This window comes from Fusarium solani (assembly GCF_023522795.1).
Source record: "Fusarium solani strain SB1 chromosome Unknown bctg00000011, whole genome shotgun sequence".
Taxonomy (NCBI): Eukaryota; Fungi; Ascomycota; class Sordariomycetes; order Hypocreales; family Nectriaceae; genus Fusarium; species Fusarium solani.
This window is the reverse complement of record NW_027072149.1, coordinates 93,080-120,328: the sequence shown is the minus strand read 5'-3', so window position 1 is coordinate 120,328 and position 27,249 is coordinate 93,080. Positions and strand designations below refer to the sequence as shown.

General features: G+C 41.1%; 7 protein-coding genes across 7 annotated transcripts; 4 read left to right on the top strand and 3 right to left on the bottom strand.

Moving 5' to 3' along the window:
* Nucleotides 1-7,921: 7,921 nt before the first annotated feature.
* On the bottom strand, nt 7,922-9,668 carry MRS44_015064 (uncharacterized protein; the record flags this gene model as incomplete). The annotated part of the gene is made up of 9 exons (XM_046281813.1): nt 7,922-8,070; nt 8,128-8,317; nt 8,380-8,538; nt 8,595-8,784; nt 8,841-8,953; nt 9,027-9,186; nt 9,246-9,352; nt 9,418-9,590; nt 9,659-9,668. 9 exons carry the CDS (start codon nt 9,666-9,668, stop codon nt 7,922-7,924), a joined length of 1,251 nt encoding a protein of 416 aa, XP_046123320.1.
* Nucleotides 9,669-10,252: 584 nt separating this feature from the next.
* Nucleotides 10,253-11,032, top strand: MRS44_015063 (uncharacterized protein; the record flags this gene model as incomplete). Its single annotated transcript, XM_046279825.2, has 5 exons — nt 10,253-10,265; nt 10,335-10,514; nt 10,575-10,726; nt 10,785-10,881; nt 10,941-11,032. 5 exons carry the CDS (start codon nt 10,253-10,255, stop codon nt 11,030-11,032), a joined length of 534 nt encoding a protein of 177 aa, XP_046123321.1.
* Nucleotides 11,033-12,304: 1,272 nt separating this feature from the next.
* Nucleotides 12,305-12,825, top strand: MRS44_015062 (uncharacterized protein; the record flags this gene model as incomplete). Its single annotated transcript, XM_046273292.2, has 2 exons — nt 12,305-12,430; nt 12,559-12,825. 2 exons carry the CDS (start codon nt 12,305-12,307, stop codon nt 12,823-12,825), a joined length of 393 nt encoding a protein of 130 aa, XP_046123322.1.
* A 646-nt stretch (nt 12,826-13,471) lies between these two features.
* MRS44_015061 (uncharacterized protein) lies at nt 13,472-14,584 on the top strand (the record flags this gene model as incomplete). Its single annotated transcript, XM_046283283.2, has 1 exon — nt 13,472-14,584. The coding sequence occupies one exon, from the start codon at nt 13,472-13,474 to the stop codon at nt 14,582-14,584; it is 1,113 nt and encodes a 370-aa protein (XP_046123323.1).
* Nucleotides 14,585-16,929: 2,345 nt separating this feature from the next.
* Nucleotides 16,930-18,915, bottom strand: MRS44_015060 (uncharacterized protein; the record flags this gene model as incomplete). The annotated part of the gene is made up of 7 exons (XM_065619057.1): nt 16,930-17,270; nt 17,325-17,543; nt 17,602-17,899; nt 17,955-18,070; nt 18,137-18,451; nt 18,525-18,609; nt 18,697-18,915. The coding sequence occupies 7 exons, from the start codon at nt 18,913-18,915 to the stop codon at nt 16,930-16,932; spliced, it is 1,593 nt and encodes a 530-aa protein (XP_065475129.1).
* Nucleotides 18,916-21,663: 2,748 nt separating this feature from the next.
* On the bottom strand, nt 21,664-23,145 carry MRS44_015059 (uncharacterized protein; the record flags this gene model as incomplete). Its single annotated transcript, XM_065619056.1, has 2 exons — nt 21,664-21,891; nt 22,084-23,145. 2 exons carry the CDS (start codon nt 23,143-23,145, stop codon nt 21,664-21,666), a joined length of 1,290 nt encoding a protein of 429 aa, XP_065475128.1.
* Nucleotides 23,146-23,626: 481 nt separating this feature from the next.
* Nucleotides 23,627-26,664, top strand: MRS44_015058 (uncharacterized protein; the record flags this gene model as incomplete). The annotated part of the gene is made up of 2 exons (XM_065619055.1): nt 23,627-24,812; nt 25,571-26,664. The coding sequence occupies 2 exons, from the start codon at nt 23,627-23,629 to the stop codon at nt 26,662-26,664; spliced, it is 2,280 nt and encodes a 759-aa protein (XP_065475127.1).
* Between the last annotated feature and the right edge of the window lie 585 nt (nt 26,665-27,249).

Sequence of the window (27,249 nt, the reverse complement as noted above, 5' to 3'; positions counted from 1 at the left end):
TTATTAGTAAGAATTACTTTAGGGTTAATAATAATATCCTATATTTATTAATATATATCTAATATAAATCTAAAATTAGCATAAGCTAATATAATCTTTATACTTTTATTTATAGCTATATTATAGGCTAGCTATATAGCTAATAGCTTTTTAACTTAGTTAATTTATTTATAATTAATATAGCATTAGAGGTATTATTTTAGTATTTAATTTATGCATTTAGTTTAACTATTTATCTCTTTATAGTATGCAGTAGAGAGCTTATAGTTAATTCCTAAGTATCCTATAAGGCTTTACTAAAATTTTAAGGCAAATAATAGTCTTTAATCTATAATAATTTTAAGTAATATGCCATATATCTTAGCGATATAAAAGTAAAAAAAATAAGTAAATTCTTTTACTATTATTAATTCTCTATAAGGTATAAAATAAGAAAATTTTATAAGTTTATTTATAATAATAAAAATACTATTATAAAAGTTTTTAGTAACTAGTTCTTTTAATAGGGGTAGTTTAGTAATAAAATCCATAGTAATAAAGTCCTATAGTTATTATATAACTAGGAGCAGTTATAGTTTCCTATAAGGTTTATAGCGTTATGCCTTAGTTTTCGCGCAGAGGTTATATTAATTAATAATTATTATAATAATTTTCTTTATTCTAGGAAAAGTAAATATTATTTTAATTTATTCTAAGGTTTTATTAATTCCTTAGTATTTATATAATAAGTAGCTATATATTTCGCGTATAAGTTTATAGCATAATTTATCTAGGACTTATTATTTATTAGTTTTTTTATTATCTAGGAGTTATTTATTATATTACTAGATTTATTCTAAGAGTAAATTACCTTATTTTACTATATAGGTTACTTTATTAATCCGGTATAATATTTCAATAATTCTAGATTATTTATAAAGCCCTAGTTTTTTTTATTATTCCTAAATTTATTAATTAATCTACTTATAGCATTTCTTATAATAATATATCTTTTCTTATATTCTATCCTTAAGGTCATAATTATCATAGTATTATTATATAGCTTAGGTTGTTTCTTCTAGGTTACTATGCTATATAACCTAGTAATAGTAGTAGTTAAAGATAATTTAAAGTGCTCTATTAGGGATAAAGATCTTTTCTCTATAAATCTAAACTCCGTCGCTCTATTATTAATATCTTTATATATAGTTAATAAAGTCTATAACTAGTCTTTTATATTTCCTAATAAGTATAAGGTACTTTAGTAAGGGTGCTAGTTTTTATATTCGCCTAATAAATTTCTACCCTAGGTATCCTTCTAGGGTAAAGTATAATAATTATTCTTTTGCTTTAACCTTTCTTATATCTAAGTTAGGTTATTAGCTAATAATATTAACTTAGCTATTTTTTATTCCTTTAATATAAATAATAATATAATTAAATTCTAAGAGGTATTTAGCGTATTATAGTTATTATCCGCTAAGTTCTTAGGTTTTTATAAAATAGGTAATATTCTTATAATCTATATAGACCTTAATTTAATAAGTGCTTCTAAGAAGGTAATATTAGAATTCTTTAAAGGCATTAATAATTATAAGGAATTCCTTATCGTAGATAAGGTAATTAAGTTCTACTCTATATAGCTTATAGGAGTAAAATATAATTAGGTATAAGAGTCCTTTATCGTCTCGTTAGCTAATCTAAGCTCTTAGCGCAAAGTCTAATATATCTATCTCGAGTTCTATTAGTTAAGATAAGTTAAATATCTTAAGTACTAGTTTACTTAGAATAAGCTTCTTAATTATATAAAAGGCTTCTTGTATTTTATTCCTAAATATAAATATCTTATCTTTCTTTATAAGTTTAATTAATAGTATTACGATTTTTCTAAATCATTTAAGGAATCTATAATAATAATTAGTAAAATTAAGGAAGGCTTATACTTCCTTAACATTGGTTAGTTCCTTCTAGTCCTTGACTACTAAGACTTTCTTAGGGTCTATATATATCTTATTATAAGAGATAATATATCTAAGGAATTTTACCTTAGAGGCATAGAATTTACTTTTCTCGGGTTCTATTAATAAGTTAGCGTCTTATAATATTTATAATACCTTATAGATATATTCTATATATTCTTTTTCTATTTTAAAGAAAATAAAGATATTATCTAGGTAATATATAATAAATATATCTAGATATTCTTATAATATATTATTAATTATTTATTAAAATATAATAGATATATTTATAAGTCTAAAAGGCATAATAAGGTACTTAAATAGTCTATACTTAATATAAAAAGCGGTTTTCTATTTATATCTTTCTTTAATCTAAATAAGGTTATAGGCTCCTTTAAGGTTAAATATAGTAAAATACTTTATTCTAAAAAGTTAATCCTTTAACTTATTAATAAGAGGCAGCAATATATAATCCTTAACTATAATAGCATTAAGTATTTTAAAGTTAATATAGAGATAGAGTTTTCTATTCTTCTTTAAGATAAATATAATAAGGTATTTAATAAATAACTTACTTTCCTTAATATATCCTTTCCGTAATATTTCTTTAATATATTCCTTTAATATTAATAGTTATGCCGCATTAAGTAGGTAGAGTTTATTAAAGCTAGGTTACTTTTTATTAATAAATTTAATTTCTAAATTATAATATATATATAATAGTAGACCTATTTTAAGTTCCTCCGCGAAGAGTTTCTTATAGATATAATACTTTAATAGTATATTCTTAAGTTATTTTTCCTTTAGTATTTTCTTAATTTACTTAATATCTTTTTCTAGTTATTAGAATTATTATATAATACATGCGATTATTTACTAATTTTATCATTTCTATCTATTATAGTATTTATATTATATCCCTTTAAGTAAAGAGGTATCTTATATTTACCTCTACTTAATTTCTCCGTGTCTTTAATAGAAGTTTAAGATCTTATATTATCTTCTAAGTTATTATTCATTATAAAGAGTGCCTTATTATTAAAAGAAAGCACTTAGCTAATCCTCTAATTAAAATATAAGTTAAATTAGCATAACTATAGGTACCTAAGTACTAGGTTATAGCCTTCTATAGGTATAATATTAAATAAGATTCCTTAGTTCTTCCCTTTAATAAAAACTTTAAGGTAATTAATCTTATTATTAATAACTTTATTATTATAGTTAAATTACTTCCCTTTGAGGTTAATTATAATATAGGGTTCCGCCTTATATCTCTATAATAGCTCGAGCTTATTTATTATCCTCGGGTTAAATAGGTTCTACTTAGCTCTACTATCTACTAAAGCGCATAGCTATTCTCCCTTAACTCATACCGGTATTTTAAAGTATCTTTATATTAATCCTCTTTTAGTAATATATAAGACCCTTTATAGCATTATAGCCTATTCTTCCGCTTATAGCCCTTTTATAGGTAGGTCTCTTAGTTTTTTAATAATATATAGCTAATATAATTATACTCGCATTTACTATTATTGCATGCTTTATAGTTATATATATTATCTTAGCTATATAGCTAGTCTTAATATTATTATTTTTATTTTTATCTTAGGTCTTCTTTATCTTCTAACTAGGCTATTAATTCTTATTTTTTTAGTGCTTCCTTTTAGCTAGCTTATTTTTATTAGTCTTCTACCTTATAAATAGTTTATTTGCGTTTCTAGATTACTTAATATAAGTCTTCGTGGTATTATATATATATAACGCTAATAATATCATACTAGTAGAATATCTAATAGCCTTCTATTTTATATTATATATAGAGTTTATTATTTAATTATACTAATAAGGCAATAAAAAAGTAATCTTATTCTTATTTTTCTTCCCTATATTCTTTATATTAATAATATTAGTAAGATATCTATAAGATATTAAAGTATTCCTTATATATAAGGTATATCTATATATTATCTTATAGGTTAAATAATACTTCTTAGTATTATAGGTTTTTAGCTAGTTCCCTATAATAGGCTCAAATATAGATCTCCTATATATTTACTATATCTATATATTCCTATGCGGTCTAGATATATCTTTCTCATAAGTTATTTTAATATTAGTTATTATTTTTATTATATAGCCAGGGGTAGTTTTTTTCCCTCTATAGTTTTTTATTACTTCTTTTTATTTTCTATTATTAAGTATATAACTCATATAGCTCTTTCTATAGTTTTTTTATCCTATATTTAAACTTAGTTTAATAGACGTTATTACTATTTATTTAAGTAAGCTAGTCTATTTATTAAGGCTTTTTATTATTACGGGCTTATTCTTATTATTTATAGGTTTTATTATATTTTTATAACGCTTTAATTTAATATTATAGGCATAAATTACGGTTATATTATATAGGGTTATCTTACTAGTAATCTCTGCGGTATATAATAAATAATAGTAATAACTATTTATTATATCCTATAACCTATTTCTTATAGTTAAAGCCTTCTATAATAGCTTCTTTATAGTCCGCTTATTTAATTAATATTAGGGGCATTTATTATCCTTATCTTACCGGCGTTAGTTTTTTTTTTATTTAAGCTTCTAGGTAACCACGATAATAACCTTCTTACCTTTCGCTATGTATAATATAGGGTTCCCTTATTTTATTAATTCTAAGAGTAATTACTACTATATATCCTAGGTTTCCTTTAGCTACTTCCTAGGGCGTTCTACTTAGCTATAAGATACTCTTATATCTATTTTTTATTTATATTTATTTTAACTCCTTTTAGGCATATTATATCTACTTCGCGATATTGCGATAAGCTTAGTTAATTAAGTCGCGGTTTAGGGTTCTTTATTTTCCTATTAAGTTTAATAAGCCGCGTTAATATATTTCTTACTTTTTAAGAGGGATTATTATTAATTAGGTTAATAATATCTTTCCTTAATATCTTATTATTTCTTATAGTAGACCTTCTCGATATAATTTATTTTATAGTAATAGCGGCATTTAAGGCCATAATAGTCCTATTTGCCCTTTTATATAGCTCTAAGCACTATAGGGCTAGCCTCGGTGCTATAAGAGGTATTATTATTTCTTTTCTTACCTTAGTTAGTATTAAATCATGGGTTATTAGCCTTATTACTATTAAACTTAGGGTTTTAAAGTTTCTTCTAGGAGAACTATTAGTTATTAATCTTAATAGCTTAGCCAATATAGTTAACTAGGTTACTAAGTTATTCCTCTTTATAGAGTTCTACTTATACTTCCTTTTTTAGTCTATTAAAGAAGAAGGATATTAAGGGCTCTTAATTCTAGTTAAGCTTTAAGGCGAGCTATAAATACTTTATCTCGTATTCTAAAGTAGATTAAGTCTATTATAGTGCCTTAATCTCTCTTTTAGCTTATGCCTTCTTATTAATAGTTCTAAAAGCTTATTAAATCACTACCTTAAAGGCTTTATAGTTTAAGTAGAGGTATTAGGTATATAGTAAATATTAGCTAGCTAGAACCATAAGGTATTCTCTTATAACGGGTTTAAACTATATAGCAGCATAGCCCTTAAGTCTTCCCATAACATACTAAACCTTACTAGCGGCTAAGGTAAACTACGTTAAGTAATATATTATAAACGCCTTTAATTAAGTAAGGAACACAAGTAGCTTATAGGCCATTCCATCAAAAGGTTCCAAGGGGTTTAGCTTTAGGATTTCTCTTATATCTCTTTTATTTATAGCGGTAGCTACTATATTACTAATATTCTAGATATTATCTAAGTATTCCGCGTTCTAGGTATACTAGGTTTTACCTATTCTTTTAATAAGTTTATATATAACATTTATCTCAGCGCTTATAATAATAATCTAGGCTTAAAGTGTGACGATCATATAGGTCCTAGGGGGAATAAACCAGTCGTACTGGTTTATATTTATAGAGGGGATGCTAGCGTTATCTTAAACAGAGTATAAGTCACGTCTAGTAATATGCTCAAGGGTATTAAGTGTAACCAAGTTATATTAATAGCTGAGGTAGCTACTACATAAGAGAAGTGCCATAAGCGTATTCTATATACTTAAGGGGTCCTTCCTAATCACTATCCTTAGGACGTTAATCAGAGTGATTATGTAAGTGATCATAGGTGATCACAAAGTGATCACCGTAATCACTTGGGTTTCGATGGTGATCGTGTCTTAATTGGTGGGTAACAGTGGGGTCTTCCCTAGTCACGTGACGAGTGTTTCGTTAGACCGTGACATAAAGTTATTTATTTTCCTTATTGTCTAAGTTATCTCTATCTTCTATCTCTTCATCGGTTAGAATAGCTTAAGCAGGTATAATAGGTAGGTAATTAATAAGTAGGACCTACTAATAGTTATTTACGGGAGTTACCTAGGTAGCTATTATATTTAATATTATTTAAGGTAATATAAGTAATCTACTAAATAAGAGCTATTAATATATAATAGTTATATATATTCCTAAGGGATAAACTAATTATACTAGGTTTATATTAGCAAGGGATTAGGCATATTATCTTAGATAAGGTATAAGTTATATCTAGTAATATACTTAAAGGTATTAAGTATAACTAAGTTATATTAATAGCTAAGGTAGCTATTATATAAGAAAGTGCAATAAATATATTTTATATACTTAGGGATTTTTCCCTAATTACTTATTCTAAGAGGTTAATTAGAGTAATTATATAAGTAATTATAGGTAATCACGAAGTAATCACTATAATCATTTAGCTCCTAGGGGTAATCACGCCTTAATTAGTAGGTAATAGTGGATCCCCCCTTAGTCACGTAATAAGTGTTTTATTAGGTCGTGATAAATATAGTATAAATTTATTATAAAAAGAATATAAAATTAATTCTTATTAATAATAATAAAAACTTATTTAATTAATTAAAGCTAATTTATATAATTAAAAAGGGCTAAGAGGTTATTATTTTTCTTTTTAATAAGATTAAAGGCTTATAAAATTAATAAGCCTAGGCTAAGAAAAAAAATATAATAATTATAAAGAAAAACTAAGTAAATAAATAAAGATATATTTAATTATTATTAAATAAATTAGTATTTAAGGAATTATTATTATTATTAATATAGTGCTATTATTAAGAAAAGTAGCCCTTAAGAGTTAAGTTTAAAGTAATTTACTTATAAATATTATAAATAAATAGCTTTTTAATATATAAGATAATACAATTAGGGGCTAAGTTATTATAATAAAAAGATAAAAGCTATTAAAAGTTAATATTAATACCTAGAGTTAACTTATTAGCGCTAATCTCCCTAGGATAAGAGGTATTTTTATAGTTATTAAGCTAAGATAGCTTTCTTAAGAATATAAGTAAAGAAACTATTAATAATATATAAATAAGCATATTTTATATATTTTATAATAGCTTATAGTAAGCTATAAGTCTAATATATAAGTCTATTCCTAGGCCTATAACATATTTCTTATAAGCTATAAATTACTTTATAATTAGCTATATTTTTCTAGAGGCGCATGTGATTATAGCTAGTATTATAATATAATTAGTCTATTATATTAGGGTGCATGCCTCTATCTTATTATATAACTATCATACTAAGCGTGCTAAAAGGACTAAGGGTTAGGTAAATAATAATAAGTAATAATAGTATATTAATTAATTATTATCTAAGGTTATCTCTTATATAGGGTATTTTATCCCATAGAGTTACTTAAAGCATATAGCTAAATTATTAGTATATTTATTTTATAAGGCCGTAGAGGTCATACCTACCCTGCTATAATAACCCTAGTTAGAGTAGGCTAGTATATATTAGCGAAAGGAGCACTACCAATATAACGATCACTTACCTCTTTCCAGCAGTCTGTTTTCCCAGCTACAAACTCTATAGTAGCTAATTGCATCTGTATTTACACTATGTAGCTAGCCGCTCTATCACTCTAATATCTTTAATAGGGGTGGTCCACTTTATCTCAGAGTTGGGAACGGCGACCTCCAATGTGGGAAGAGGACCATGTAACTGGCAGCTCTGACACTCCGATGTCTTTAATAGGAGGGGTCCACTTGATCTCAGAATTGGGAATGGCGAGCTTCAAAGTGGGAAGAGTCTGGAATAGAGCAGCTACATGACAATATCAGTGCCTTGAAAAAGATAGCCAGGAACGGATTTATAACGTACAGAAAACAGCTTCAAGCTCGGCTCGAGCGAGGGACTCTGCGATACACCTATGATCACCCCATCCAAAGCCAAGAGCCTCTTCAGACCCTCGCTTGCGGAACATGTCAAACACGTTCGGATCAGAGAAGACGTTGGGATCTCGGTTCGCTGCTTGATTCGAGGCGATGATACCTTCGCCCGCCTTCACCTCCTAAAGGATTGTCAGCGATCGCCAGGGCCAAAAAGTCGTATGAGGGTATGGGGGTGACGAACTTGTCCGCGGATCTTAACATCGACCTTAGCGACACGCCGGGTAGCAAACGAAGACGCCGTATGGAATCGACATAGCTCCTCGACGAACGGTTTCGACAGAGAGGAATCCCGAATCAAGGCGTCGAGTTGATCAGGGTGGTCCAGCAAAGTTATCACACCCTAAAACACAATCGTTAGCTTTCGCTGCAACTCATATCTAGAAGGTTTAAACATACCAAGGCAATCATGTTGATCATGGTCAGGTTCCCTGCGACCAGGAGAAGGAACGAGATTTGCACAACATCCTCCTTATCCAATTGACCATTTGCAAGCTCATTAGCGACTAAAGAGCCTATCACGTCGTTACTCGGTTCTGGTGACTCTATCTTCTTGGCAATGAATTTTGCGAAATAGTCCAGAAGCTCACTGTCAAGTCGGTTATATTTCAATTTATAAATAGCTTCATAAATGCAAGAGCTTACGTGTTGGCATCTTGAGCCGCGCTCGCGGTAGCACTACCATTAGTACGAGTAGCATTACACTTGGTTAAGTAGTCGACGTCCTTAAGGGGAACACCGAGAATGTCATAGATAATCTATACTTATTAGTTTTTTCCAGTAAGTCGACTTATAAGATTAGAGGATCGTTCAGTTCCGGGTGAGACGCACATGTGACGGAACGGGAAGGGCGAAGTGTTCAACGAGATCAATGCTGTTCTGTCCTTTTCGTGCGTTTATAAACTCGTTTAGATAGTGCTGAACGATACCATTGATCCACGGCTTGCGTTGCTCCACATACTCGGGCGTGAAGAACGCCGCGACCATTTGCCTGTGAGCAGGGTGAGCCTGGGCATTACTACCACTCCAATAGAGTAGATGAAAAGGTACCTCTGATGCATATGGTCAGGAGGGTCCATGTCGACAAAGGTCGGGCGATTTTTGGCTGCTGCTTTGCCCCCAGCCGACATCTCAGGGAACCCTTCCTTCTGACGATTCTGTCATATTGCGTATTAGCCACCCTGTAGACCTGTTTGGTCGAGCAGATAAAGCGAGAAGATACCTTGGACAGTCGGGGATCGGTCAAGACCTCGCGAACATCTTCATGCTTCACCACGAGCCATGGATGAGACTTGTCCCAAAGCTCGACACGAGCCATGGGACAAGAAGTGAGACGTCGCTGGAATTCAGGTGCGGGTTCGGCGCCGTTCTGACGAGCGAAAGGGAAGTGCGGATCTGTTGGAGACGCCGAACATGTCAGCGACCGATCAAAAGCTGGTGGAAGTAATTCTCGGTAGACGAACCAGAGGCCATGACTACGTCGTTGAAAGAAGTGGCAGCTCGTGCGCTGGCCAATGTCAAGTCAAGATGGTGAAGCGATTCAAAGGCGTGAAGACGTGAACTTGGTTACTTTTATGATGATGATCCCAAGTAAAATCGGTAGAGGTGAAATGAAAGGGATCTCTTGCAGGTCTGGAGCTGGGCCTTTTTAACTTGCAATCAAACGGAAAGCATCTGCTGAGTCAGTTGTGTGCTTCTGGTAACGATCTGGGCCCTGCCCCTTACAAACGCCCCTTCGCCGTGATATCCGTTCCAAGAGTGGGTTGAGCAAGTTTCTCGATTCAAAGTCTCGTACTTCCGGAGAGGTCAGGGCGCCGGCATAGTAAGTGTGTAGCATTGCATCTGGGACCATTCAGGAAGTACCGAGTGATGCCGATTCCTAGACCAATCCTAAATGTTGTAATTATAATCCCGGTATAGCCGCATTGGCCGTTCATCAACGTCATTGTTTACCCATTTGTCCGAATCGTCCATCATATAGGATGGACTTTTGCAACTGCAGATTTCGCAAAAAAGTATCGCCCGGCTAATCGCATAAACAATTCTCATTCGTCAGAATGGTCAAGGCAAGTAAGTGGATTCAGGTTTCACACAATCGTTCGAGCCCGCAGATGACTAAAATCGTATCGTGACGTGCAGTTGCTACTGTCCGAGGTGATTCCACCGTCTTCGGCACCATCACCTTTGAGCAGCTCGACGAAAGTTCCCCGACGAAAATCTCCTGGAACCTCCGTGGCAACGATGCCAATAGCCAAAGAGCATTTCATATCCACGAGTTTGGTGACAACACCAACGGAAGCACTTCTGCTGGACCGCATTGTACGTTTGCGACTATACTATTGACTACCTTGTACTGACTGGCGACTGACATTGGGCAAGTCAATCCTTTCGGGCGTACTCATGGCGCTCCGTCTCATCATGAGCGACATGTTGGCGACTTGGGCAATTTCCAGACCGATTCGAGCGGCACCTCAATCGGTACAATGACAGACTATTTGGTGAAGCTCATCGGCCCAGAGAGCGTTCTCGGTGTACGTCTCCCTTCACACAGCTATTGTTTAGGAAAGGCTTGACTGACCAAGCCATCAGAGAACCATCGTCATCCATGCCGGGACCGCCGACCTGGGGCAGGGACCCAATGAGGAATCTAAAGTTACAGGGAATGCTGGCGGAAGGCCCGCTTGTGGTAAGAACCTTACTCAGATGTTATTTTTCGTGTTATTGAGTATTTATAATAACTTATAGGCGTAATTGGTATATCTTCTAGCGGTTCTGCCAACCCTAGGCCTCGCCGTCCTGTGGAAACAGCCATGGCAATGACGATGAGCCACTTGTAGCACCGGCATATAATTATATTGAATCGACCCCGAAATTCTTTTAGGTTAGGGGAAGGAAGGGAGCATTACTTCTAAAATCGCCGGTTAGAATCAAACATTCAAGGACTATACTTTGTGGTTAATGTGGTACATCGTGTGCGCGTTTCGTGATTCTAGAGTGACAAATCGCTATCGATAGCTAGAGTCTAAAAGTTGCCTAATGGAGGCTCAAGGCTTCCAATGCAGATACGAGCCAGTCACGCATTCGTCATTTGGCCATGATAATTAACTTAAGTTAGCTGCTGTGTGATACATATCAAGTTACTTGTCTCCCCGAATAGACGTAAATGGAGTAAAAATTTTATCTCCTGAGTGCGCGTAGCTATCCTATCACGACCTATGCCACGACCGAATGCATGATGCTGCACGGCACGGATGAACGTATTACCGCTCACTCCGGAACCCGTCGTCCCCGCTCACTCTCTCTCAGTGCGAGTGAGAATGTGGCGATATCTGTGAACGGCCTCTAGTAACTGTATTCCAGCTATCTAGTCCAGGATGCTATTTACATCAAAGATAAAGCAGAAAGAAAGAAGTTCTCAAGTGCCCCTGAGCTGTGGGACAATTTCCCATCCCTGGCGCGCACGAGCTCAGTACGTCTTGCGGCACAGCCGCAAGGATATGGGCCCTGGCCCGTGACAGCCTAGCCTGTCAGGGCTATCGGCAGGGGCAGCTAAGAGCAAAAAGTAAGGCTTACAGCCCTCTTACGGAGACCAGCGGTAATAAGAAGAGGCCCAATGTACGGGAGCTAGACCTCTCATGGCTGCCGTATTTGCAATGACCAATATTGTTGGGACTTCTATCACCACCTAATTTGGCAGAGGAATTGAGTATCCTTTATTTCACGCGTTCTCATTGGACCAGACCCCTCATCGTGATCTCTTGGGAGGGCTCCGATGGATAAGAAATACCCCGCTTGAGTGCCGACGTACTACGATCCAATGGAATAATAAGGGGTCAAAGCCTAGCCCCAAAAATCCCGACATAGCCGTATTACCCGATCAAAATGGATCTACATATACGGATACTTTCTAGACGCTATGACAATGATATCACCACTTGCTGATGTAGCCCATTGTCCAGTGAGTCCGATAGACTGCCGACAGCAGCAAGGGGAGGAAACTATTTGAGTCTTCGATCACCTTGCTGACGAACTTCCCCCACCGTCTTAATGCAAGCTCGATGCGCATCTGACGTACTCTTTTATCCCCAACACTATCGTACGTTTCAACCATGCCTCTTGTCAGAATCGATATCGTGAAAGGGGTGCGGTCACCCGATCAAGTCAAGAAGCTTGCCGATGTGGTTCAGCGGGTGTTGCTTGATCATTTCAATGCCCCCCCTCGCGATCGTTACCAGGTATGTTTATTGAAGCTGTGGCCTCGAAAATTCCGTTCTAACACTCATCTCCCCTTTTGGACACATAAAAAAAAAAAGGGGGGGGGGGGGGGTAAAAGTGGACAAGTATTGACAATAACGATCGTCAGATCATCACTCAGCACGAGGGCTACGAGCTCATTTGCGAGGACACAAATCTAGGTCTTACGAGATCTCGCGAATTGGTGGTTATTCAAATCTTCCAACAAGGCCGGACTGAAGAGCAAAAGAAGACTATATATAAGCATCTGTTTGAGAGTCTGTCTCGATACTGCGGGGTGTCTGGAGACGATCTTATCATCTCTTGTATGGAGAACACACGGGCAGACTGGAGTTTTGGGAATGGAGAGGCTCAGTTCTTGACAGGCCGTTTGTAATATCACGAGCAAAGCACTACAGATAAGTGCATGGTGTTGGTTCTTGCATATAGAATATAACGTCGAGGACAAGATGCAGAGGACTTGTAGTAGGCTAAGAAAGACGGAGGGTGTCCTCAGACGCCGTTCGACATGCAAAGCTGTCTGATTGAAATATCCAGCATGTTTTAATGGGTTGCTTTTACCGTAGTGTCGGCATATCCGCCTGCTCTAGTTTCCCCCACACTTCCCTAGTTGACAGAAATGTGACCGTAAGCACGTCGAATCGGATGCAGAGGCTTTGTGGAGCCCAAAGAGGGATGGCACGAGTGGAGGCGATCGAATCATTAGTTCAGATCTCCCGCAGTTACGCACATCTACCAGTACAGGATTGCTTGGAAACCATGGCATGCACATTCGTTGCCCTGGGCACTAATGGTGATCCCCTCGGTACTTGCATCCCCATCCAACCGCTTCATCCGTCCCCGTTGTCCGAATGGAACATGACACCTACCAGGCTACGGTGCACAGGATATAATGCATGAATTGCGCTGTCGTTCCCCATATTCCCTCTTAGTAACAAGTAACCACCTGCTTTCTAAAACTAGAACCCGGTCAAGTTTTGTCTGCCTATACCTACCTCACTTTACAAAGTCACCTTCTCACCATGGCATCGAGCTTAACCTTGCAGCAAATGTTTCCCTGGACACAGGCACCGTTGATATGCTCAGCGCCCATGCGTGGCGTCTCTGGCGCGGCTCTGGCCGTCGCCGTATCTGCAGGTGGTGGGCTTGGGTTCATTGCTGGCGGCGACGACGTTTCAACCCTAGAGGGCAAATTCGAAGCAGCCAAACGCCTTGTTGCCGAACAAAAGGCTCAGTCTGAAAGCCGGGAAGAGAACCCGTTGTTGCTCCACACCGGCTCAACGCTTCCTGTGGGAGTAGGCTTCCTTAATTGGGGTGCTGATATCGAAGTTGCACTTCCACTCATCGTCAAGTACCGCCCCGTAGCGGTGTGGCTCTTTGCCCCTCGCGATGGCGCTGCTGACCAGCACTCATGGGCAGGACGGATTCGCGACCAGACGGACGACGATGTGTCAATCTGGGTCATGGTTGGAGATATCGGAGATGCGACTGATGCCATGAAGCATCTCCAACCTGACGTTTTGGTTCTTCAGGGCGCTGATGGAGGGGGTCACGGACTCGCTACCTCGGCCAGTATCCTGGCGCTTGTGCCAGAGATGGTGGACAAGATTGTGACAAGGCATCTCGACGATCCGCACCGCGCTCCTATTCCCAAAATTGTCGCAGCTGGAGGTTTAGTGGACGGACGTGGCATCGCAGCTGCGCTTATGCTTGGCGCCGAAGGTGTTGCCATGGGCACACGCTTTCTAGCGTCATTCGAGTCAGAGATCACCAAAGAATACCAAAAGGCAGTTGTCGACACCCAAGATGGCGGTAGATCCACAATCCGCTCTCCAATCTTCGATAAAGCACGCGGCACCATTTTTTGGCCCCCCAAATACGCGGCACGCGGCGTCATTAACAGGACGTATTCCGATTTCGCACAAGGAAAGGTGACTGAAGCTGATAGCTTCTCACAATATCAACAAGACTTGGAGGACGCACAGGTCAAGTATGGTGTCAATGGTCGAATCAATACCCTTGTAAGCACCGCCGTCGGTCTTGTGAGGGAAGTGCTTCCCGCTGCCGAGATTGTCCGGCGTGTAAGGAAGCAGGCCAAGACGTTACTTGATTGCAATCGGATGTCCAGGCTGTAATGGGCGATGAGGGTTATAACATATCTTTTTGGAATAGCTTTCTGGGTCATCGAAAGGCTTGGCGGACGTACTTTCCCTCTCCTTAGAGCAGCTATTATGATCACCTGTCAGCTTCTTGCCGGTATCATTGACGTCACAGCTGGGACAACAAGGAGTGGAAATCATGCTATTTCCGCAAAGATTGCTTTTATATGCTTAAGTAATGCATCCTTCGCCGAAACTTTGGGTTTTGCAGCCGGTGCTATTCGTGTCACAGCCCATGCCACGACAGGATGCATAACGCCGCACAGCACGGATCAATATATTACTGCTCACTCCGGAACCCAGTATCTCGCTCACTCTCTCACTTGTGACGATCGTGTGTTTCCCAATGGTTAAACCGGTCGTGCTGAGTGTATATTAGCAGAGACTAGTCGCGTCATTTAAATAAGGGCATTATTGCGTCTAGTAATATACTTAAGGGTATTAAGTATAACTATATTATATTAATAGCTAAGGTAGCTTAAGCCTTTCTAGGTCCTTATTCGTCTATATATATATTCCTAGGAGTATAGGTTTCTAAGAGTGCTAGACTCTTAGAGTAACATTACTCTTATAATTTGTAATAGCAGTCATAGTTGCGGGCACCTAAGCCGCTACGGCACAGGCAAAAGATTAGGCCATAATCACTTTTATAGCAATTACAATAGGTGCTCCAGCTGTCAGACACGCGTGTTCGTATAATCATGGGGACAGATGGTCAGAAGATGGAGGAGGAGTGAGAAATGATTTATTTGGGATGATAATAATATCTGTGTCTGATCTCCTTCTTCTTTATTCTCCCTCTTTGTCTTTATATCTGAGGGGGCAAGGCTAAGATACTAGACCTGCTGATCCTGCAACAGATCTATAACGCTGTTCTGACAATTAAGGTATCATGTGGTGGCATCTTCCCTTAAGGTGGCTGCCTGTGTAACCTATTAGATACGATGGTGGTCAGTCAAGATGAATGATGATCTTAAGATAGAGGATAGATCAGTAATTAATTCAACTCTATCCCCTTCGTCTTCGTCCTTCCTCGTCCTCATTATATTCGACGAGACGAGGCTATAATACGAGACCTGCCGAACCTGCAACAGATCTATAACACCACTCTGACTCTTGTGTTGCACTCGTGTGACAATCTGGGTAGAGGCATATGCAACATAACCATCATGCATGCCACTTCTCCAACACCTTCACGTGATAAGGACTGGCCTATAATTCCCCGCCAATCACCACAGGATCATAACGGATCATGCCAAGATAAGCGTGAGCCGGCCAGAATCCCCCAGAGGCTTACACCTAGATCATAACTCAACACTCATAATTCTCTATAATCTAATAAACCTACCAAAGTATATAGTACACGCTTATTTATACTTTCCTATATATTAGCTATCATAGCTATTAATATGTTATGTCACGCAGGGATGCTGAGTGCACTTGACAATGGGTAGTTCTTGTCGTCGTGATTGTAATTATTCTTAGTTAGGTTTTCATGATTATCATTGCCTGCAAGATGAACAGCTCATGCTCGGAGATACTCAAGAACGCGTGGTTGGCTTGGCATTTTTGCGTATTCGGTATGTTTTGCTATTAGATTTTCGGCTGATACGACTTTTGTTGTATTTTCATCTCCTACCTTAGCGTGGAAGACGATTGCCTTTACAACGTTGTCTCATAGAGCTCGTTTGTTATCACGTATATTCGGGTACTGCGCGTGTGCGTTATCAAGACGCAGTTGGAAAGAGGCCGGTGAGGAGCACGTAAGGAAAGCCTGTTCATTGTAACAGTCGAATTATTCTCCAGTAAGCTTGGTAGGCAGAATTAGACCGTGAAATGATGTTAGAGTAACGCCCTATCTTTACCATCGAAACGAATCAACATAATAGGCCAGGTAGACAATATGTACACGAAAAAGGACTCCAATTCGCGACCTTAACTGCCGTGTAAGCAAGCCAAAAATCGTCGTCTCCTGGCACAGCGAAGTCTTCTGGTTTGGAGCGACTAGCCGCGACTCTCAACTCTGCATACGAGAATAGTGACTTACGCCCTGATTGCTAAACACCTTCTTCCGGTTGAAGCTATAGAATGCATTATCGCGGCAAGGAAAGGACAAGCATAATTACCCGTATGCAAAGGGTTATATAAGCCTTGAGGTGCTCGTGTAGGCTAGGCTGATTACCGGCTGAGTATTTAACTTAGTATTGAAATGAAGGGCGATGGGCAGTTGTGATTTATTTTTTTAGACCTAACTGGCCTTGTATTATCTTAGAAATAAGGTAATACATAGGTAGGCACGTTACCTAAGACAAGCTTCAGGTTTATTCGATGGATAATATGGGAAAGACAATCGAGCAGTTATAACAAGAGGCATCGAGATAGTTACCAGTAATCCTTCGGGCTGGAGCGCCATCACTCCCGAACTCAACTATATAACCACCATGTTTCCCCTGGGAGTTAAAGGTCGGCCAATCCACAGCATACACCATGTCGGCCCCGCTCTTAAGAAAAGCGAGAAAGTAATCTTGCATAGTAGCAGACGTTTCGACCTCAGCTTGAGGAGTGTCGCCGACCATCTTCACATATGTCCCAAAGATCATGAGGAGATCTGTCCAGTGATAGGCACCCAGCCACGGCTTAGGGCTGATGTTGGAGTAGTTGCCTACACACCCCATTAGTAAGATGAAGCGTTGTTAGGCATATAGCCAAGACATACCAACGTAAAAGTAACGGAAGCTCTCTAATCCAGCAGACTCACGCAGTTTAGAGTCGGCCAAGGCGAAACAGTTAAAAGCGCGGGCAACCTCGGCAGTATGAGTCAAGTTCGGCGAGGGCTCCAGTTCGGTCGCTGTGGTCGAGCGTATGGCAGGTCCTTGTGCCACAAGGTTCTTAGCATATCGATCAGATTTGTTGGAAAAGATGTATATCTCGTCCGCTAAAACAATGCGGCAAGTCAGCACAAGCTTTTCCAGTCAACGCCAAGTGTTACACACCAATGTAGTTTGCAAAGTCGACGCCTGGCTTCTTGTCGTATCTGCTGATGAATTCCTCGATTTGCACCCAAGAAACCTGTCGCATGCACTCAAGCTCCGCTTCATAGTCATCACCGTAATTGCAGCCGAGACTCTTGGCTACAACGTCAAAGTCGGCATATGGATCCGGGATTTCTGTGGTGTTGATGATGTAATTTGGGCCATTGGAAATGATGCCGAACTTGGTAACGAGTGGTTCTTCCCAAAAGGCTGTGGTATACATGTCGACCAATCTAGCGCCTTGGGATTCTCCCCATAACTGTACATATATGTTAGAAGAGCCGAGTCATGTTGAACTTTTGAAGATGACTAACAAGAATATTGTCTTTGGCTCCTCCAAAATATTCAATATTCTCGTGTACCCATTCGACAGCAGCTCTCACATCGAGCAAGGTTAACGACGTTTCTTTCAAAGCACGGGATTTGGGGTCTGGCAATAAGTTAGCTCGCCAGCAACTGAACCATGCATTGAATTAAACCAGCTGAGGCTTCTTACTTCCAAATATGTTTACGCGGTAGTTAATGGTGACAACTATGTGCTCCTGAGAGCGTGATACCCACTGCTCCGGTAGCTGCGAAGGCACATTGATCCCACCAATGAGACCACCTCCACCTGTGACAAATAAGGCAACAGGAAGCTGGGACGACTTGTTCGCGTACGAAGGAGTCCACACAGCGAGGGTGAGGCAATCTTCAGACGAGGACCACGCAACAGCACCTTGATCACGCCGCTCGCCCAGACTCATTAAGGGGTTCGGCGGTGCGTACTGGTTCCAGAAGACGTGCTGCGAGGAGACGTACTGTGGACAGGCTGCGAGTACCCCAAGAGCTCTGTTTAGCAATACAGATCTACCGAGAGCTCGATAGGGATCCATTCAACTTACCAGGGCCGAGGTGAGTGGAATCGAAGAATTTAGATGAGCGGGGAAGCTTCTGGGGTGGCTCAAATCGAAGGTCACCAATTGGTGGCTACTGGGAGTAAGTAGGCAATAAAGTCCAGGTGCAAGAAAAGACATAGGACTGGTGAGCGCTTATGGGACTTATTTCTTCGCGTACCTGGGCAAAGGGGATGCGCAGGAACTGGCGCACGTTGGGATATGTATCATTATACATTCCGATAAAGGTTCCTGTGTTCGTTTCAACAGTGAGGTTATCCCAGCCATGACGTATGGAACGTGGCTGCTGATGGCTAAGATCCGCAAGATATGCGTCAAACTGTTTTGCCCGGGCGATGGCCCACAACCACAACGCCGCCAGGAAGGTGTAGGATTTCATGGCGAAAAGAATTGATCAGAAATCAAGTGATGTCTTTTTAAGCTTATTGGTTCACGAATGACCATCCTAACATTGTCTACTTATCCTACAACGGACCGCCAGGGTCATATAACGATTTCTCTGTTCAACGTCCTAAACTGATCCACCCCCAGCTTTGCTAATTCCCCCGCAATACCGAGTCGACGGCCCATGACCAACCTCACAAGGGTTTTCGGTCCGAATATATAGGCAAATCTTGAAAATATTTGGAGGAAGTCTTGGTGCTCGGGGTAGTTCAGTCGTGATTCGGGCCAATATCGGTGTTACCGGTGCAACAGATCAGTCTAATGTAGCCATCGTCTCATTAATACCGCTTCCCGAATCGATTCTCTCTGGACTTTGCCCTTATCTAGTCGCGTGGTCTAGCCAAACGGCCCGTTTATAAGCCTGTTCGTTTATAAAAGTGGTTCCGCGGAGCGGTTATATCGGGTACAGCGGCTACAACGGTGCCATAGAAATCGAACCCGATGTCCGAGCCCCAGTTCATGCGCATGACTGTGGAAAGTTTGAGTAGCTCGTGAAAGATATCTCCGCGGAGCAAGCACGTAGTTTTGGCTTCCAACCTGGAGTATTGATGCGCCAGGCACAAATGCGAGGGACTTGGAAAGGGTTGAAGAAGTTAAGGATATACCTATATAGAATTAGTACGACCAAAACTTTCACAAGTCTACGCAACTTATTACTCCTAGTCTTCATCTTTCGATCACTGAAAATGAAGTTTATTACTACTATTCTTAGTCCTGGGGCTTTACTGGCATTAGCATTGATCCCTCTAACTACCCTATGCCTTACTTCTAATTATGGACCACCTACTGTCGACTTATCTAATAGCACATATAGAGGCATCTATAACCAATATTACTATTAAGACTTCTTTCTCGGTATGCTATACGCTAAATCCCCTATCTATGACCTCCGATTGCGGCTTCCATAGCCTCTTAATAGCACCTGGATAGACGTTTAAGAAGCAACGGAATACTCACCGTCGTGTATTGGCTATAGAAGCGATACTTGGGTCCTGGGGAATCATATGTCTGAAGATTATTTGACTATTAATGTTGTTCGCCTAGCCGGCTTACCTGATGGTGTTAAACTCCTAGTTGCTGTCTAGACCCATAGTGGTGGCTAGGTGAATGGTGGAAGTTTGGATCCCCGATATAATCTCTCGTTTATCGTCGAATAATCTATTAGGAAAGGTATGCCTATTATTGCCGCGAGTATAAATTATCGCCTCTACGCCTAGGGATTTCTTCATAGCGCCGAGCTTGCTACCGAAGGATCAATAAACCTTGGTTACCAAGATTAATGACTGGCCCTATATTGGCTCAAGGAAAATATTATTGCTTTCGGCGGAAATCTAGAACGCGTTACTATCTGGGGCGAGAGTTCCGGAGCTTTCTCTGTTGGGTCCTAGCTTATCGCATATGGGGGCCGAGACGATAAGCTCTTTAGTGCGGCTATCCTCTAAAGTGGATTACCTTTGACCTTTGGACTTAAACCTCAGACCTCAAAGACTTAGGAACTATATTGGACTAAGCTACTGTATATTATAAATTGCTCTGACGTAGACCCACTTGTATGTCTAAGAAAAATTCCTATAAAAGAACTCAGCGCGATTTTTAATAGCTCGTTTGCCTCGCCGCCCGGTTGGGGCCAGGTGGTTGATGGTGACTTCATCACTGCAAGCGGAAGCTCACTACTACAGAAGGGCAAATTTGTCAAGGTGCCTATTCTTATTGGGACTAACTTCGACGAGGGCACGGAGTTTGCTCCTCAAGGAATCAACACAACAGCTCAGTTCACCCAATACGTGAGATCCGTTGGTGTTTCTAAACAAGCAGTTCGCACCGTCGAGAGGTTGTACTCTAATGACCCTACAGTCGGCATACCATCTACACTGAAGAGCATACCTGAAAGAGCCCTTGCGCGCCTCGGAAAGCAATACAAACGTGTTGCTGCCTTCAGTGGTGACGTATATCAGCACGCCGGTCGTAGATTTACGACAAAGTCGTGGGCTAGACGGCATGTGCCTGTGTGGAGCTATCACTGGAATGTTCTCGTTGAGAATGTTTCACCAGCCAGGGGCGCAGGCCACTTCCAAGAGGTTGTATTTGTTTTTCATAATGTCAACGGTCAAGGCTACGAAACCGTTATCTCCAAAAACCCAATGGCTAGAAAACCCGCCTAGCTGGTCCAGCTGGCGGATGTTATGTCGACAGCTTGGATTAGCTTTATTGTTCATCGGAATCCTGTTAGCTATGGTAAGAGTGATCTGTTCGCGTGTATTTGCTAAGCTGACCAGCTGGCTTGACGTAGCTCAATCTCTTACCTGGCCTGAATATCGAGATGGGCGTGAAAGAAATGTGGTGTTTGATGTGAACGTAACAGGGTTGGCTTATAGTGAGCCGGATACATTCCGCCAGAGACAAATTGCGTATATTATCGACAACCTATATTGAACTGGAAACTTGTCGTTTTCCTCTACTTAGACCATATTAATGAGCCACTAATTTAGCTACTGAAACAATAGTCAAATAGAAAAAGCCTAAATATATGGCTACTCTCAAGTCTGTGCTTTTCCCATTCCGGCGTCAAGATCCGAGCAACTCCGAATTGCGGATCCGGTTTTTCGAATGAACGGTATATACGTGGCCTCTGAGTTCCTCCCTGTATAGCGGATTTTGCTCTCATCTATAGCGAGATGAGAGCCTAGCTCACAGAGTTGCGTTGTAGCTTGTTGTATGTGCTCAGACTACGACTGTGCACATTGGTAGGCTGTAGAGAAGCTCTCGCTATCTTCAAATCTCGTATCGTCAAAAGGGCGAAGGTGACGATGATGGAGTTGAAACCATCGTAGGTCATGAACTTGATGATTGAGTGCTCAGGGCGCTGATCCTCTAGCTCAGGAGTCTTCCAGTAGTGCTCAATCGCGGTTTCCTATGTATTCCTATGTAAATCAAGATTGCAAGCCAGATATATACTTCTGCTGCAGTGGTTGGCTTCCACCCTCGCAGTCGTGATATGTGTTTTAGTTCACCATTGGCGCTATTAAGAACGCCTCTCTGCCAGTTTAGTCTGGTCAAATCAGACGGCGTAAATGGGCAGGCCGAGGTGCCCAGATGGACTGACTAGAGCATCGAGTGCGCTGACAGAAAAGCTGATCACATGAACGTGATTCCTTCTCCTAGACAGTGGTTGAATCTGACCTGACGCGGACTCTGCCCGAGCCATGACTGAGTACGAGCCGCATGGAAGATCCAACTCTATCTTCCATTTCTGCCAGCTGAAGTCTTTCCTTGTTTCAACTTTAGCTGCAGTCCAGTTTTCACCGTCATCAAAAGAAATGTGAACATTTGTCACCGCTTCAAAGCACCACGCCCAACCCTCTATCGCCACTTTTGGTCCCACGAGCAGGGCCTCAGGCTCAGGCTGTACAATGATTGAGTTAACTTCAACTTCCCAAACCGGCCGTTTCTTTATCCCTTCAGGGTCTTCGGGATCAATTTCGTTATAGAAAGTCGTGGTATACGGTCCTTCCGCCCTCTTGTCTTCCAGCGTCAACCGGCAAAGCCATTTCGTAGAGTTCGTGCCGAACCACCCGGGAACGACGAGCCTGACCGGGCCTCCCCGCTCTTTTGTTAGCGGCTCCCCGTTCATCTTATAGGCTATCAGAACTTCTGCACTTTGGGCTTTGTCCAATGGTAGGTCTTTTTGGTAGCGATCTGCTGTAACACCATGGAAGCTTCCCTGCTCAAGTCCATCTGACCATACAAAACGAGCCTCGGGGAGCGGTGAAGCAAGGGATAGAAGGTATGCAAGAGGGACACCTGTCCAGACAACGTTCCCTATACGCCATACTGCCTCCACTGGAGGCTTGATTGGGCTACCGTAGCATTCGTGAAACGATGTAATCGATTTCTGTGGTAGGCGTTTAAGCTGATCCAGTGAAAGCGCGAAGGGATTCTTCACTAGTCCAGTGACTATCAGGGTCCATTTGTGAGGGTCCACGACCGCCACTCCCATGTGGATAGTATGGAAGAGTAGGTCGTCCGGCGTGATGAAGTCGTTCAGTATATGTGGTTTGGGAGGATGCCGTATATAAAATCCACGAGGGTTAATGGCAACAAGAGCATGGCGCTCATTGCCCTCTGCCGGCACGGAGGATATGTCGTGGTTTTCCAGCGGCGTCATGATGGTGTTCGATTCTGATTGGTTGCATAGCATTGTGTATAAGCAAAGCGGTTAAAGCCCACCAAGCTGCAACGGTTTCTCGAATAACAGCGAAGCCAAGCTTCCGTCAAGGTATAAATGCGCTGGGGATGGATTCATGTATTGACTGATTGGCGACGAGGACATGCCTCATGCGCTGGCTTTATGGCGACAGGCTTGGCCACCCCTATATCCACTTGTGAAAGTCTGGAACGCCCGGCTGAGTTGCACGCCACAATTCAAGGGTTGGATTCTCCACTTTTCAAGCGCTCGGTGTGTTGACGGGTTGCAAAAGTGCGTACCGAACTTAGAACCCGACCAACTTGCTCCGGACACTTCCGGCTCTGCCTCAGGGTATATAGCGCAACATTGAAACATCCAAGTAAAGATCTCGCCCACTCGACGATGTACTTTCTACAGATGCACTTATTGCATAGCTCTCTTTAGCAGTTTCTTATTCAACATGAAGCTCTCCGGTCGTGGCCAAGCGACAGCATCCAACAAAGGCGGATCCCTCCTGTGGGAAGTGACGGCAAACCTTTGGAACGCTACAACCAACCCTTCAGGCTACGTAAGCTTGGGTATGGCAGAAAATGTGCTTATGCAAGATGAGCTGCTGCAGCACATCACTGACAACACCTCCCTTCAGCCGCAAGCTTTAACCTATGGCGATGGTACAACGGGATCAAAACGGTTAAAGCTTGCCCTTGCACATTTTCTCAACAAACATTTAAATCCTCACACGGAAATCGACTTGAACCATGTCACCATTACCAACGGCTGTAGCGCAGCTATCGAACATATCGCCTGGGCAGTTGGGGATCATGGAGATGGTTTCCTCATCACCAGGCCTTTCTTTCGCGCCTTTATTCCAACCTTCGGCCTTCGCGTTGATACAGAGGTGATACAGGTGCCATGCCATGGTGTCGACCCTTTCTGCGAGGATGTCGTCGAAAAGTACGAGGCCAGACTGCAAGAAGCCAAAACACAAGGAAAAAAGATTGCTGGCATTCTTCTCTGCAACCCGCATAACCCCCTCGGGCGCTGTTATCCTGAGGGTACATTGGTTCGACTCATGGAATTTTGTCAGAAACACCAACTTCACTTGATTAGCGACGAAGTCTACGCAATGTCAACTTGGACAAACGATGAGTCACCGACTACGCCGTTCACCTCTTGTCTATCCATAGACCCTACAGGAATCATCGACCCGTCTCTGGTACACGTGGTGTGGGGAGTCTCGAAAGATTTTGGATCCAACGGCATCCGACTCGGAAGCATTATTTCCCAGAGCAATCCTCTGTTGCACAATGCACTTGTTCCAGCAGCTTTGTACAGCATGTGTTCTTCCCTCGCTGAACACGCTTTTGCGAATGTATTTGAAGACGATGCTTGGGTTGATAGCTACTTGGCCAAAAACAGGGCAAAACTCGCCGAGCATTACAGGCTAATAACATCATGGGCAACAGAGCATAACATCCATTACGCAAGGGGATCAAATGCGGGCTTTTTCTTGTGGGTCAATCTTGGAAAGGCCTACTGCCGAAACCATCCTGAACAGGAGCATCTGCAAGCTGAGGATCGGGTAATGAAGCTACTTCTCAAGCGGAAAGTCTTTGTAGCCCCTGGAGCAAGCTTTGGAGCTGAAGGTAGTGGATGGTTCAGACTTGTCTTTTCAGTTGACAAGACAACTCTCTTAGAAGGGCTCACTAGAATTAATAGTATTTTAGAGTAGGGCATTTTTCAGAACATAAAATCAAAAATTTCTGAAACAATACTGCTTTTACTGGAAACTATATATACCAGTAAGTGTAGGAGACAAGATTCTGTTAACAACTTCTTATTACTAGGCCAGGGTTCCTTTACACGATCAAGTTACAGAACCAACGGGCAGGACCGGGTGACACGGGTACGGCGGGTGACACGGGGAAGGCGGGTGACACGGTTAAGGCGGGTGACACGGTTAAGGCGGGTGACACGGGGAAGACCGGGAGAGAGGGATGAGACGGATGGAATGAAAACGGGGCCAAAAGACGCCGGAGAAGGACCGACAAGCAGCATTCTCCTGCAAAGGCTAATGTACAAGAGAATTACATTCTCCTCGAAACATATCTTGGGCCACGAAGTTTAAGGGTTGTACAACCTCATGACGGAGACGAGGATAATATATAAACAGTTCGCTTCTTGATAGGGCAAAAGGCATTATCATTCTATTCCATACACAAGCTCAATTCATTATGGCATCATCTTTTGAACTGTTGCTAAATGAAGCTATCAAAAATCTCGATGTCCCGTCAATAGCAGTTGAAGCTATACGGCGTGATGGTAATTGCATCCTTCCCGCATGCACCTACCAATCGCAGCTAATATATAGGTTGAGGATCTCGAATCCTTTCCACGTATTTAGGATCGCCTTCGCCACTATTCACTTCCCAAAACGCCAATAAGAAAAACACTCTATTCACCTTGGCTTCTTTGACCAAACTTCCTACATCAATTGCTGCTCTACAACTGGTGGAAAACGGCACCATTGGGCTTGACCACGATGTGACTGACTTACTCCCGACCCTCAAGCGACAGCGCATTTTAAAAGGGTTCAAGGCATATGGAGAGCCGATCCTCGAGGATCGCAAAAATCCCATCACACTTCGTCACCTGTTGACCCATTCGGCCGGTACAGGGTATGATTTTTCAAATGAAGAACTTCGCAGAGTCCAGTCCTTCCTTGGGGAACATTTGAGTTCCAAACCAACCATTGAGCAGCGTTTCAATTTGCCGTTATTGTTTGAGCCTGGTGAAGGCTGGAATTATGGCTGCTCCATTGATTGGGTGGGAAAGCTTGTCGAGGTACTCACAGGCTCGAAGCTTGAAACATACATGTCAAAACATGTATGGCAGCCACTCGGAGTTACAAGCTTCACGTTCTGGCCACATCGACAAGACATCGCAACGAAAGAGCTGGCAATCCTGGCAGAACGAGACGAGGAGACAAAGAACCTGAGACCACTTCCTGAAGGTCTCTCTTTCAATATTGGCGTCACTGACTGTTTCGGTGGGCAAGGCGGATATGCTACAGTCGAAGACTTTCTCCAGCTCCTTTATTCGCTTCTGGCTAACGATGGCCGCATACTGAAACCTGAGACAGCGGACCTTTTGTTTCAAGGCCATCTGACCGGAACGAGCAAATCTGCGCTAAACCGCAAGATGGAGGATCCATCTTGGGCAGTCGGCGCCTTTTACCCTGGAGAAATCTACGATTGGAGTCTAGGAGGATTACTCATTGAAACAGCTGACCATGGCTGCCCGCTGTCGCGGGGCTCAAATACACTGGTTTGGAGCGGAGCTGCGAACTTGTTCTGGGTAACAGATCTCGAGTCTATTTTGCCTTCAAGGCCAAGCAACGCTGATTTGGAGAATAGTTTGTTGATCGTCAAAGTGGCTTATGTGGATTATTCGCCACTCAAGTCATGCCTCCTGCTGATCATGTCTCACAAGCCTTGATCAAAGCATTCCACGAGGAAGTATACAAACAAATTTCAGAAGATACAGCGCGACAATGTTAGTTCCCAATGGATTAGCTAGAATCTAATCAAGCTCATATTGGCGCACTTGTTGCGTTCCTCAAGCCAGGAATTTTATCCGGAGTACATCAATGCAATGAAAATGTTGACTTGCATCGTCACGACCGTTGGTCTAATGGGGTCACTGCAAGACATGAAGCCGTGTACTTTCGTGCATTGCATCCTTGTACCATAGATGCTTACTGATGCTCGTTTATCAATGCACCGCGTTCTAAACAGCCGTCACTAATCATCTTTGAGCCTCAATCTCCTTTGGTTCGTCGAGTTTATGGAGGGTTCCCTCGCTTTAAGGCCGCCCACGTAGTGGACGAAAGAGTAGTGGATTTTGTGGGTTTTATTTGTTCGCCTTACCTAAATCGACTTGGATAATAACAGTCATATATTAAACTACTTGGTTCCCTCATACACGCTTTACTTAGGCTAGTGGTGGCTTTACGAGTTGATATTAAGACGCAATAAGCCCAGGTCTGATAGAGTGGACGAAGGGAGGACAGGGAATTATATA